At 40.9% G+C, this 13,271-nt stretch overlaps 1 protein-coding gene across 1 annotated transcript; it reads left to right on the top strand.

Moving 5' to 3' along the window:
* On the top strand, window positions 7,139–7,809 carry LOC109833675 (60S acidic ribosomal protein P0-like). The gene is made up of 3 exons (XM_020401431.1): window positions 7,139–7,219; window positions 7,341–7,580; window positions 7,648–7,809. Exons 1-3 carry the CDS (start codon window positions 7,139–7,141, stop codon window positions 7,807–7,809), a joined length of 483 nt encoding a protein of 160 aa, XP_020257020.1.

The raw sequence follows: 13,271 nt of genomic DNA, 5'->3' as shown, positions 1-13,271 counted from the left end.
CACTACCGTCGCCGCCATCGTAGCCATCCCCAACAGCCGCACCGTTCAGATCCGATCAAATTTGCCCACCTTAGTGTCGTCGCTCCCCACCTGTTTGATCATATGCCAACGCATATCCAGTTGGAGAACCGCCACCTTCTAGCCGCTAGCAAGCCGTCGGAGCCCCGGGACATTCCAATGATATCTGCAGGCAAGATTCCGAACCTTGATTATTTTATTTTAATTCTTAGTTTTATCGTAAATTATTATATGACTCGTCATTCAATTTCTAGATCTGTTATAAGTTAATTAATTAGATTAGTCTGTGATTTATTATTACCTATGTGGGATTGCTTGATATGAATAGCTGTGTGGAAGCTTATTGTGTTATCACTTAGTTGTTATCCAATAGGAGAGACTGTACATAAAGACGAATTCTATTAAAAGTATGATTTATAAGCGTGCTTCAAAGCATGGCTATACTCACTTGACATCGATATCCCGATGTGAGGAGTCCCGAGTTCTCTCGATATCGATATCCCGGTATGAGGTTTCCTTGTGTGAGGAGTCCCGAGTTCTCTCGATATCGATATCCCGGTATGAGGTTTCCTTGATTATTACTATTATAGCATTGACTAGACGATGCACCTATCCCGGTATGAGGTTTCCTTGATTATTACTATTATAGCATTGACTAGACGATGCACTCTTGATCGGATGTGTTGTGGGTCATGGTTATTTTAAAAGTTTTATAGAAGTTGTTCCATGGTAACTCCGTGGCTAGTGCAAAATATTTCATGTACAGTTGTGTAATTAATATGACAACCATGGTGTTATAAAGGGGAATTGGACGGAGAATATAGCATGTATATAAACGAGCACAGTGCTTTCCTGTTATCATGATATCGTGAGTATTATATATATGGGCTAGAGGGCCAATACTTGACTTGAAGGCGGCCCCCGGATAGGTTTATGGGGACCCGATTATATACATCAAAATATTCTTCCCCAATTCAAATAACATGTAAAACAAGAATAATATGCTTGCGTGCTTTATGGTGGACTTTGTTAGTTTTGTTGAGATGTAGACCAGTGTTGTTCTTTTCATACATAGATCAGGATTAATATTTAATTATCTATAATTTGAGGCATATGATATATACATGAGGGTTTCTTTGTTTGGATTATTTTGCTCGACGTACTACGTCTCATGTTGTAGATTTTTAGGTATTAATTCCATCTATTGTATGCCTCTGTCACTTGGATGATTATTCTGATCGCTAGCTGCATGATTTTGTTACCCGATTGATTTATGGATTCTTATGATTATCATGTTTTAGAAGTGAATTTGCATGTTAATTTTGTCAGATTTCCAGATGCACGTTCTTTTGTCAATTCTGTTATCGTATCAGTTTTCACTTTGGTTTTTGTTATTCTATTTGTTTTGTGGGGTCTTGCTATGTGCCATGCACGCTGACGTATACCTGTTTTCTCTGGTGTACGTCAGACTTAGAGGAAGAACATGTTTAGCTGGGAGATCGCCAGGAGCCAGAGGATTCTCAGGAGTAGTGCCTTACAGACAGAACAGAAGAAGAATCCGAAACTTAGTTATTGGTCCTAGTTGCTTTTGTAGTTCTTTCCATTCCTACTTGATCGATGTATTTTTGTATCTCTTCAGTATTCATTTGTTCAGTTTTATATAAGGGCATGTTGTCCCGAATATTATGTCTCGGATGTTATCCCATTTGTGATATGATATTTCTTTATTCTGAGTTTGTCTATTATATTCTTGCTGATTGTGATCGAGGACCTGTGACTTCGTATTGTATTTATTTCCAGATGCTTAGCGTATTGGATTGAGAAGAAAAGAAAAGAAAAAATGGATAGTGTATATTTCTTCTCAATCTAATATGTCGCGAGCTTGTTCACGTTCTGATTCCCGGGTATTTTGGGAAGCGGGGCATGACACCGCTCGAGACGTCTATACAGTAGTACTAGAAGCATTCACGACTTCTTGCTTCTGAATACATTGACCCTGCAAGAATGCAGTCTCAAGCTCTCTTTTGGCCACTCTCTTTCGTAGAACTTCATACTTATGTGTTGCTTCAGCCTAGAAATTTGCAAAGGTTGATGTAATCCGAGTAGCAAGATCAGCACAACACAATTCCTCTAAAGCTTTCAAGTCCTCTTCCAATCAAGAGACATTATCTGAGCAGTGACAAAACCATTGAGTGTTGTCCACATATTTGATACTGCTCAGACAGTTCAAAAATATTAGCCTGAAAGAATCAAATGAAGCTCATCCAGCACTGACTTCTTCGATCGTCTTCGATCGTCATCTTCATCATATCCTCCAACTACCTCATAAAAATTTTAAGCATGGAAGGAATGACCACCGAACTTAGAGAAGCGACAGAAGATGTCGCCAGGGCTCCCGAAGTTATTTGATCTCGGTGTGAGAACAGTCAGTGATGATGGTGAAGAAGCCGGAGAAGCCATTACAATATCCAATTTTGAAGGACTTGAAGGGAGAGCCATGAGCACCCCCGCTTGGGCCGAGCTTAGTGTACTCTCAGTCTCCGTAGGTTTGAGAGAAATCATGAATAGAGGTGATTTCTCTTATGGAGGAGCTGTCACCATCTGTGCTTGCTCTGGTGGAGGAGCTGTCATTGTTTGTGTTTGCTCTGATGGAGGAGTTGTCATCACCTGCTGGTCTGATGAAAAAGTTATCATTATCGGTGCTTGCTCCGGAGAGAGAAGTGGTTATTGCCTGTTGATCAGGAGGCAAAGTCGTGTCAGCGACCTCATGAGTTGGAGATCCTACACAATAAAGTAGTTAGCATACAAAAAGGAAAATACCAAAAAGTTTAGAGTGAACAACGCTTACCGATGGGAGAATGAGGGATGTAGGCTGAAGCCTTGTCAGAAGAGAGCTGTGGTGGAACATCCTAATCACCGATATTATCATCACTATCATTTTCCCTCTCATCAACACCGTCGCTGTGGGAAGAAGTATCATAATCCACTTCCTCCTCCTCATCTGCAACTGAAGGTCTAGGAGAACTTACGACTACAACTGTCTTAGTCATGATTCCTATTGTTGGGCTGAGGATTGTATCCCCTACAGGTGGCAATAATACTGAAGTGGCAGAAGATTGATTTCCATCAAGTTTTTCAAGTTCGTCCACTACAAGTTAATCTACGGGAGTCTTAACCCCTTCAGACTGAGATATTGTAGGCATCGCCTCTGTGGTTGAAGGAACGACATCCGAAGCTTGACCCAGAGATGTTGAAGCAACAGAGTCCATTGTGGGGAAAGACTATGCATCCCCAGAAAACGACTCACCCTCTCCCTCTTCCTTATCCAAGGGGTGATAGGAAGAAAATCCGCTTGATAAAGCAGGGCACATAGAAACGGAGTCTAGTGTGAGGGGGAAGACTTACAGCGGTAGATTCCTATCTTTCCTCTCTCTCAGCAGAATTAAAAGCATCCGCTATTAACCTTTGTGAAAGAGAATCTGCTAACAATTTTCTACGTGTATGTTTCTCGTACTGACCCACTTCATCCTTGGTAAGAGCCCTTTTTCCAGTTGCCCTTATTCTCAGAGTTTCGGCAGCCCTAAGATTTCCCTCTTGAGCACCCTCTAGTCCCTGGTCGCCCTCTTCTTCTTCACCTTCATCCTCATAGGATAAGAACTCGCTGATTCCTTTCAGATGAGATACTCAGGATCCTTTTCTAGATGAATACATTTTTCTAATTTCCTGTAAGCCAGACAAATTCAGCTTGTAATCAGGCATCTTAGAAGATGTGTGATACCGGCTGCAAAAAGCCATGGAGGTGAAAGAGTTGGGTGTCTTGTGAGGTAATCTGAATGTAGCTCCAGTGCAGCCTGTAATAGAATATTACCAGACCCGAGATCCTTCATATAGGTTACCAATGGTTGCAAGCTGACCCCGTGGATTCCCAATGTATAATTGATCGTACCCAAATTGTCGGGCAAACATGTACGATTGGTACAGCTCAATTATACACTTCTCACTCTGCCTGAAAAGTAAATAACCTGGTCTGATATTGAGTAACCAGCGAAAGACTCCTCTATATAATCGAGTGAAACCATTTGGGCTAGCTGTGTCTTGAAATACCTGTCCATATCCCCTACCTTCAAAGTTTGGCAAGCAATGGAATATATGATAGTTGAGATCTCTCGATAAGATTTGACGAACCCTTACTACGTACGTTCCTTCCCAAGTGGTTTTTTCTAACTTTTGTACGAAGTGGATGAATATACCAATGGAGGAAGATGGTGCACTCATTATGTGAGGATAATGAGATACGTATCATGCCATCAGATAGGTATATGGCAATGGTACTCGAGGATTGAGAGTTACCAAACTTTTCTTCCCTTCGGAGCCTATATCTTTCACCTGAATGAATTCGAGGAACAACTCCCTCAGACCATACTGCAAACATCGCAACATAGCTGAAAGTAAATTCACAAGTCTCCCATGGGCCAAGAGAACAGACGGATAGACTACTTCTGCTATCACGGCATCTATCGGTCTCGTGGGGAAGACGTATCATTTTATCCATAACATGAGAAACTCCGCCAGCAAAGCCATGTCAAAAATGAGAGTGACAGCTTGGTGGTGGAAGCTTTTAAACTCAGTCTGAGTAGGGAACCCGTCTTCTCTTCCCTCATTTACATAATGAGCTGTAGCGTCATTGATCAAAGCTTGAATAGTCTCAGGGGTACTCACATCTCGACAAGACACAACAACAACTTTGTGAGATAAATTCTGGAAGAGATATTTGGGCCAGGCCAGTTGCTTTACGCCACCTCCTCGTGTCCCCGTCAGTTGGGTATAAATTTGAAAATGACACATCACCTCCCATAGAGTGTCATAGATCTCATGGCTGGTCTCCTTCAAAATCCTAAGCTTACTCGACCCTGGGATAAACTCTTCATTAGGTAAATCTCCGAATGAAAGGCGGAAAATGTCATACATGTCATGGATAACAAACACTAATTCCCCAACTGGAGTGAAGAATGTACACGTCTCCGGATTGTATCTCTCCAAGATAGCATAGAAATTGTAATGACTATGATCAATACCATATCTGGTAGCCATTATAGGGCAGCCGAGCCAGATTAAGCTAACGGCCCCTCTAACTCTTTCAAAACAAATTCTATCATTCTTGTCCACCATCCTGCTCTGGTGGAATGTACCCATCCGGGAGTTCTAGGGAAATCTCCTTTCACATCCAAAAATCTCTACATGAAGGTGTTGGCTGGACTAGCTGTTTCTCCCATAGGATACCCTCTTGAGAATAAGCATGACTCTAAAGCTAACACCTGTCGGTTGTAGCCTAAGGTATGCATGCTAGTCAAAGTCAAAGTCCCAATTGCTACTCTATCATGTTCTCTGATAAGATTCTAATTCATATGTCTGGAGACGAAAGCGCATTGATAATAAGAGATAGGGAACATGCTCTGCATGTTAGGAAGGAAGAAGCGACGATCCGCTATCTGTCTTAACCACTTGTAATTTCCACCATATGTAATGTCTTTTTGAATGAAAACATTATCCCTAAGCAGAAATGCTGGCTTGGTGAATTTCATATGAGACTCAGTTTCAAACTGGGCATCCGTAACTAAAGTCCTAAGTACGGCTGGGCTAGTTTGGGTGATCAAAGTGGCACGTTCCTTGTCGGCATCTTTAAGTCTACACAACCTTCATGACCAAAGTGATGGCGAAAAGTGAGGGGTTCATTGGCATAAGGCATTGCCAAGGAAGAGAGTAATCAGTTAGTGCAAAGATGAAGTATAAAAGACAAAACTCAACTGCAGAGGTCAAACCCCTTCAAACATAGAGGACAGACTCTGCGTTAAAATATTCAAACGCAAAGTCAGACCCTGTGTTAAAATATTCAAACGCAGAGTTCAAGCCCTACGTTTAAACATTCAAACGTAGAGTCCAAGCCCTACGTTAAAACATTCAAACGTAGAGGTTAGACCCTGCGTTAAACATTCAAACGCAAAGTCCAAGCCCTACATTACAATATTTAAATGCAGACTCCAAGCCCTGTGTTGCAACATTCAAATGCAGAATCCAAGCCCTGTGTTACAGCATTCAAATGTAGAGTCCAAGTCCTATGTTAAAACATTCAAACGTAGAGGTTGGACCCTACATTATAACATGTAAACACAGAGTCCAAGCCATGCATTACAACATGCAAACACAGAGTCCAAACTCTGTGTTATAACATGCAAACGCAAAGTCTAAGCCCTGTGTTAAAATATTCAAATGTTCCCCTGCGTTAAAATATTCAAATGTTCCCATGCGTTAAAATAATCAAACGCAGAGGTTAGACCCTGTGTTAAACATTCAAACGCAGAGTCCAAGCCCTACGTTACAACATTTAAACACAGAGTCCAAGCCCTACGTTGTAACATTCAAACATAGAATTTAAGCCCTGCGTTACAACATTCAAACACAGAGTTCAAGCCCTACATTACAAAATTCAAGCGCAAAGGTCGAATCCCCACGCTTCAAATTTCAAACAACGGAGAGTCCCAACTCCGTGTTATGCCATTAAAATGAGTTTCCTCATTATTCAAAGGTTAGAACTTGCCGAAGCAAGTTTTACAGCCACGAAGGCCATACTTACCACCGACGAAAGGGAATTGTGGCAGCGACACATCTACCTAAACCGCAGTGCCACCGGTGATCAAAACCGATAGCAAACTCTGAGTCATGGTGACAGCAGGCCTGGGTTGATATACGGTCTTCTTCCTGGGTGCCATTGATGAGGACAAGCGGAGAAGATGAACAGAATTCACTAGAGTTTAAAACGAAGAGCTTTTGTTAAACGGTTCAGAAAAGAATGGAGAAGAGTTGAATGACTCTTGATTTGGCCATAATGGTCTATTTATAGATAGCTGTGAGCTACCAAATTGGAACGAGATTCTAGATAAGAATCTCGCCTAAACACGACCTCTACGTTCGTGTTAAAGTTGGTTGAATTTCTGACGTAAAGCTCACCTCTGCGTCTCAAATCTCAAGCATAGGATTCACTTATGCATTTTAACGCCACAAAGTAAATACTTCAACCACCAGGGCTATCATACAGCTTCAAATAATTAGAAAGAAGCTAACAATGGCCATCAAGGTGACGAAAGTCGAGAAGAAACTAGCCTATGACAAAAAGCTATGCAGCCTCTTGGATGAGTACAGACATGTTAGAATCAATAATGTTGATATTATCAAGCTCGATCCTTCACGCAACTCATCCTTCCAAATGACTTAACATTCCAACCAAGATTAACAAGAAAATTGTTGAAGTCATTGCCCTAATTTAGTTGATCAAGAAAGGAGACAAAGTGAGTTCTTCTGAGGTTGCTTTCCTAGCCAAACTTGGGATAAGATCCTTCTCTTACGGGCTTGTGGTTCTCTCTATCTATGATAATGGATCTGTCTTCAGCCCAAATTTGCTTAACTCCACTAAGGATGACCTCATTGGCAAGTTTGCAACTGGTGTTTCTATGGTTGCTTCATTGTCACTGGCTCTTTCTTATCCGACTCTTGAAGTTGCGCCTTGGGTGCTCATCAATACTTACAAGAATCTTTTTACTGATGTTGTTGACACTGAATGCACCTTCATACAAGTTGAAGGAGTATCTCAAGGATCCATGCAGATTAGCTTCAAAAGTTCCCTCTTCTGTTGTATCGGCTGAGAATATTGTTATTCCTGATGTCAAAGAAGAGGAAAAAGTTAATCCTACTAATGGATCTAATGACAATGACTTGGACTTTAGCTTGTTTGACTAAGTTCATTGTCATCAAGACACAAAAGTTATCTTGTTTGGTTTAAGGAAGCAGAATTACAACATTCTAACTACCTGGTTTGCAATGTCTTCAAATCAGGTGGAGTGAACGATCATTCAATAAATTTTGGGATCCAAAGTATTCTAAAAATTCATCCTAGTCAACCGCGAACTTTTCTAAAACTTTAGAGGTGGTTCTGTAGGCTGTCTAAAAATCATAACAGATAACAGACCCCTATCAAACTTCAATCAACATCTTAACAATACAAGTTATAATCAGACAACTTTCACGTCAACAAAACAAAAGTTGCAATTGGAGGATTTTCACTTAGATCGAGAAAGGTTACAATTCAACGACCTTCATGACGACTGATAAAAGCTCTGATTCAACAATCTTCACAATCAACTGTGAGAGTTACAATCTGACGATTCTCACATCCTAAAGAGCTAAAGCAAAGATTACAGAACAACGGCCTTTGCAAACGCTCCAATAGAGGAGGTTACAAGTCAACAACCACTTCTAAACGCAGAGTTCACCTCTGCGTTCAATTTTCAAAACACAGGCGACCCCTATGTTTTTAATCTTTAGAAGACATCCAACTATGTGTCTCAAGTCTAAGATGCAGAGTTAAGGCCTAGAAAGCCGACCTTGGTGTTTGACTCATTCAAACATGAGCTGAACGGCTTCAAAACAATTTTCTCCACTATTTTAGGGAATCTCGCCCACTTAGGAGAGGATTAAGAGGTCAGTTACACCCCTGATCTTCCTATAAATCTCAATAAACTCAACAGATTTAGGGGCTGGCCTTTTGCATCGGATAAAATCACGAGGAGATCGACTAGAGAGAACTTATTGGCAACAAAGAGATCTTGAGGCATCCTTCAGCAACAACAAATTCACTTGACTATTAACCGAATTCTTGGTTGAAACAACTCTTTTCATAGAGTTTAAACTCGTTCTAAGTTCATAAACTCGTTAAGAGTTCTTTTTCATACTTACCACGTAAGTATATTATTCTAGTAAAGGGAAACGCTCAGATCATCAACGAAGAGCAAAATCGATGCGAGCATTCGAGGGAGGCACTCCATCGCCACTGTGAAGAACCCGAAATTAAACAAAGGGGAGGATTTATATTTGTCCTATTCTCTTTTGTAATCAAAAATTCAAATTGTAATTAGTTAGAGATCAAGAGAGTTGTAAACATTCTTTTTCTAATCAGTGAGAGGGAATAAATCAAATCAATTCTTTCAATTGTTTTATTACAAAATTTCCACGAAACAATGAGCCTTAACCATCAATGGTTTATTATAGACCATTGATTTTGCAACTTTTCACCTTGTAATCTTCGTATACCTGTTTTCACTTTACTATATCATCATAAATGAATATTAGTACCAAATGAGAGTTTGTTATTACTCAAACACGAGCTATTGTACGGACTACATCCTAACATTCTCTTCCTTTTGATCATAACAAACTTAAAATTTAAAATACTATAATATATACATATTTGAGGTATATAAAGAGAAAAATAAGTACAAATACACCTTCATGCAAAAAGAAAAGAAATGCAATATTCCACCTACATACATGCATTCATGCAAAGTGTAAACATGTACCGACATTATAAAAACTCCCCTTAAAATAATATACAAAGTGTTTCAAAAAAAATTTCAAAGCAAATCAAAATATGAAATCACTTGGGAAACACACTTAGTTGAAAAACTCTACTCATGCAAAGAAAATTTTTATATTTTTTAAATTTCACACCAAATTTTCTCCCCCCTTGGTTATTATCAAAAGATAAAAAACACACCAATGGCTATGCTTTATACTTGAAAAATCCAAATAAAAAACATCCATATGTGTAAGGAAAAGGAATGCATACTAGTTTACATATAACAAGTAAGGTGAACTTGTGAAGGTATGGAAATGAGCAAATTCTTCGCAATGGAACTAAGCAAATTATCCAACTTTTAGATAGTAGATAAAAAAGTTAGTACACATATAGTTTCTCAAGCATCACCAAAGAATATACACAAGTCACGAATAAAAAATAAAAAAGAAAGAAAAAGAAACCGACATGCATACTATAACCTAATCTCTCAATCCTCAGCATCATCTCCATGCATCTCCTCATCATGATCTCCAGTAAGAGAAACCGCTCCAATAAAATAATCTCCATACACTAGCAACTTTCTAAGAGACGGTTCTGAGTGATGAAGAGCTCCCATAATATATTGTAGTGACGCATTGTAATAAGTGTGTTGCGCTGTCATAGTATGTCTCATCAATGTCATATCAATCCTCATCACCTCGTGCTCTCTCCTAGTGACTACAGAATCCACTAAGGAGTACTAACACCAGAGGAACTCAGGATCTGTAGCAGTAGGATGGAATCTAGATGATTGCCAAGCAGTGGACTCCACTTCGTAACAGCCATGTTCTTCGTCGCTATCTCATCCGATAATGCACCTCTCCCCTTTTCAAATTAATCACACTAAAGAGTAGGAATCCTCTAATTCTAGCAGATCCTTGTGATCAAGAAAGGATAAACCAATAGACTCTTTTTCTTGAACATCTTCTCAAAAACCTCTCTAGGAGTAGCAGAAACTATAGACATCCATACAAAAATAACATGTGTTGGATCAAAAGAGTGGACACTAGCTAGCCAGTTGTTGATCTCAATTATCTAATAGGAGGTTATTTGTGGATTATGTAGGGTGTTAGGATCCTTAATCTTCTCTAAATAGTTGGTTCCTGAGCAGAGAGTCCAATCCTACACATTAACAATACGTAAGAGGTTTGTGTTAGGATCTCTAATGGTTCCTTCGACGATCAAGTCAGTAAAGAGCTTGAGTGGAGAAGAAGGAGAGTTAAAGTGTGTTTTTAGCAATAGATTGCTTACCCTAGGCAACAAATAACAAGTTTCCTTTATAGCAGATCCAAGGTGTAGAAGAGTAACTTTAGCAGAGTCTAAACAGGCGGCTCAGTAGGTGGTGACTTTATAGGTGTTGGCTGTAGAGGGGAATGAGTCACCTAAGCTTTTAATGAGAGTGTGTCGGGTTGTGTATAATGCTGATGAGGTCTGATGAGTCAAAAAGACTTTTGGGGCTTGAGAAATGATGACTCTGAACATGTAGTTAATATTGATGGCAATCGATTGTCGGCAGGGGGCCCGAGGATACACCGCCTTTCGACTTGTCTCTCTGAGAGGGTCGACAAGTGATGCCTCTCATATTCATCTTGTGAATGGGCCTTAGTCAGCCTGGAAGGTTGTCGACCCAGCCTTTTGTAATGGAGAGGAGTGGTGTCGACTTGACAGGTATGTCGAGTGAGGACACCTTTCAACTCGATGCTTTTTAGGAGGTATTGAGTGCCGAAGCCATTCGAGTCGTACCGATGAAGTGTGACTGATCTAGCATTTGGTTAAGGTGGGACACGTGTCGACTCCTCATCAAGGATTAATACTTAGCCATTTCCATGACATAACAGTGGCCCTCGAGGATTCACACTATTGGTGCTGGAGACGACTCAGGCAGTATATGACCACAACGGGGTCATTGCTCCGTTGTACCTTTGACATTTAGAGTACGGGGAGTACAACCTCTGTCTTATGCTCCACCCTATTCTCCACCACATTTTTAAAACTCTGGGAGTCTTGCCCTCCTAAATCAAGCTAAATTCTATCGCTATGCTAGTGGGGCTGAAGGTGATTTGCCATCAGGTTGGAGTCCACCCGACCCTCTACATGTTCAGCTATCTTCTTAGTGTTAAGGTGGGGAAGAAGGAGGGTTGCTATTATTTCTAGAATCTATGATGCTTAAAAATCATCTTGAATGCTCTTGAGTTAAACAAAAACTGGAAGGAGAATTTCATTTTGGTCTTTGGAAACGACTTCATTTTCTCTTGCTCGGATTGGCCTGATATTAAGAAAGATGTTCTAAGGCCATGTTTCCTCACAGTTGAGGAGAAGCAAGTGCTTGAGAATATTTGGGCCTATTCTAGTTCTCGAAAGATTGAGTACTTGTTTGATCCTACAATGTTTCAGGTATTTAGCATCTCTAAGGTCCCACCGACCGAAGAGGATATAATCCGAGCAGCGGTCTTGTCTTTGCCATTGAAGGAGTCAGACAAGACTTAGTTAGGGTCTTTAATCAGGCCCCAAAAGCATCTGAGGTTAGAGTTGGCCCCAACGGAGTCCAAAGAAGTGACAGTGAATGCTGCTGAGATCACGGCTCGGCTGGTTAGGCTAAGCGCTTCCACTACTCAGTATGAGAGGTCTGAGAAGAAGAGGAAATGACTATAGAAAGTAAGTGGTCAAGGTCCCTCTGGAAGCACCAAGCAGACTCGGTCCAGGGAGGGGAAAGCAGTAGAGGTGGCCACACTTGTCCCTACTCAAGAAGCTAAGGAAGGCAAAGACCTCACCACTCTCCCCCAGGTCAATATAGAGTAGGCTGACATCATCATTGTCATCAATGAGGAGCCCCCGCTCATGTTAAGGGGGTGAAATAGTGACACACGAGCCTATTGAGGCCCAGGCTTGGATCGAGGAGCGGCCGAGTCGACCCATCGATAGGGAAAGGAGCCAGCTATTGAAGAGTCAGTAGCGACTGAGGCACCTTCTATTCATGAGGGTCATATTAGGTGGCCCTACCTCCACTGTATTGATGAGCTCGAGCTGGACATGTTGGGAGAGCTGAGGATGATGATGATGATGGTGTCATTCAGAGAAGGCCCTCGATATGATAGAGAGCAATCTGAGGAGTTTAAATGTGCTCCTAGACTACATCTCAATAGGAGAGCGTTAGTCTTGTAGTTTTGGATCCCTCAGTCTCTGGCGTTGGAATAGTTCTATCTCCCTCGGGATGATGAAATCCTCTCAAGCATGCCAGAAGTCGGCCTTTACCAGGCTCTTAAAGGCCTCTTATATTTTTAAGGAGCCAAGATGAAGATTACAAGATGACGGTCTTTACAACGCTCTAGCAAAAGAGACCACAAATTGATGGTCTCTTCACATCAAAACACAGAGGTCATCCCTACGTTTCACCATCAAAATACAGAGGTCATCCCTGCATTACACCATCAAAATGCAGAGGTCATCACTGTGTTACAACATCAAAACGCAGAGGTCATACCTACGTTTCAGAATCAAAACGTAGAGGTCATACCTACGTTTCAGAATCAAAATGCAGAGGTCATACCCACATTTCAGAGTCAAAACACAGAGGTCGTCCCCAGTGTTGTAATTAAAAACGTAGAGTTCGTAGACTCAAAACGCAGAGTTCATCTCTGCGTCCCACCTCTACATTTCATGTTTACAATGCTATGCGAACACTACATTTTCAGCCTAAAACAGGCCCAACTCTGCGTTTTAAGTCTAAAATGCAGAGTTCGGGCCCTGAACGCCATTTTTAGCGTTTGACATGTTCAAACACGAGCTGAACGATATCAGGAACCGTTTA

The sequence above is a fragment of the Asparagus officinalis genome, chromosome 1 (genome assembly GCF_001876935.1).
Source record: "Asparagus officinalis chromosome 1, Aspof.V1, whole genome shotgun sequence".
In the NCBI taxonomy this organism is placed as follows: Eukaryota; Viridiplantae; Streptophyta; class Magnoliopsida; order Asparagales; family Asparagaceae; genus Asparagus; species Asparagus officinalis.
The sequence above is the reverse complement of the archived record's forward strand: the minus strand, read 5'-3'. Positions and strand labels throughout refer to the sequence as shown.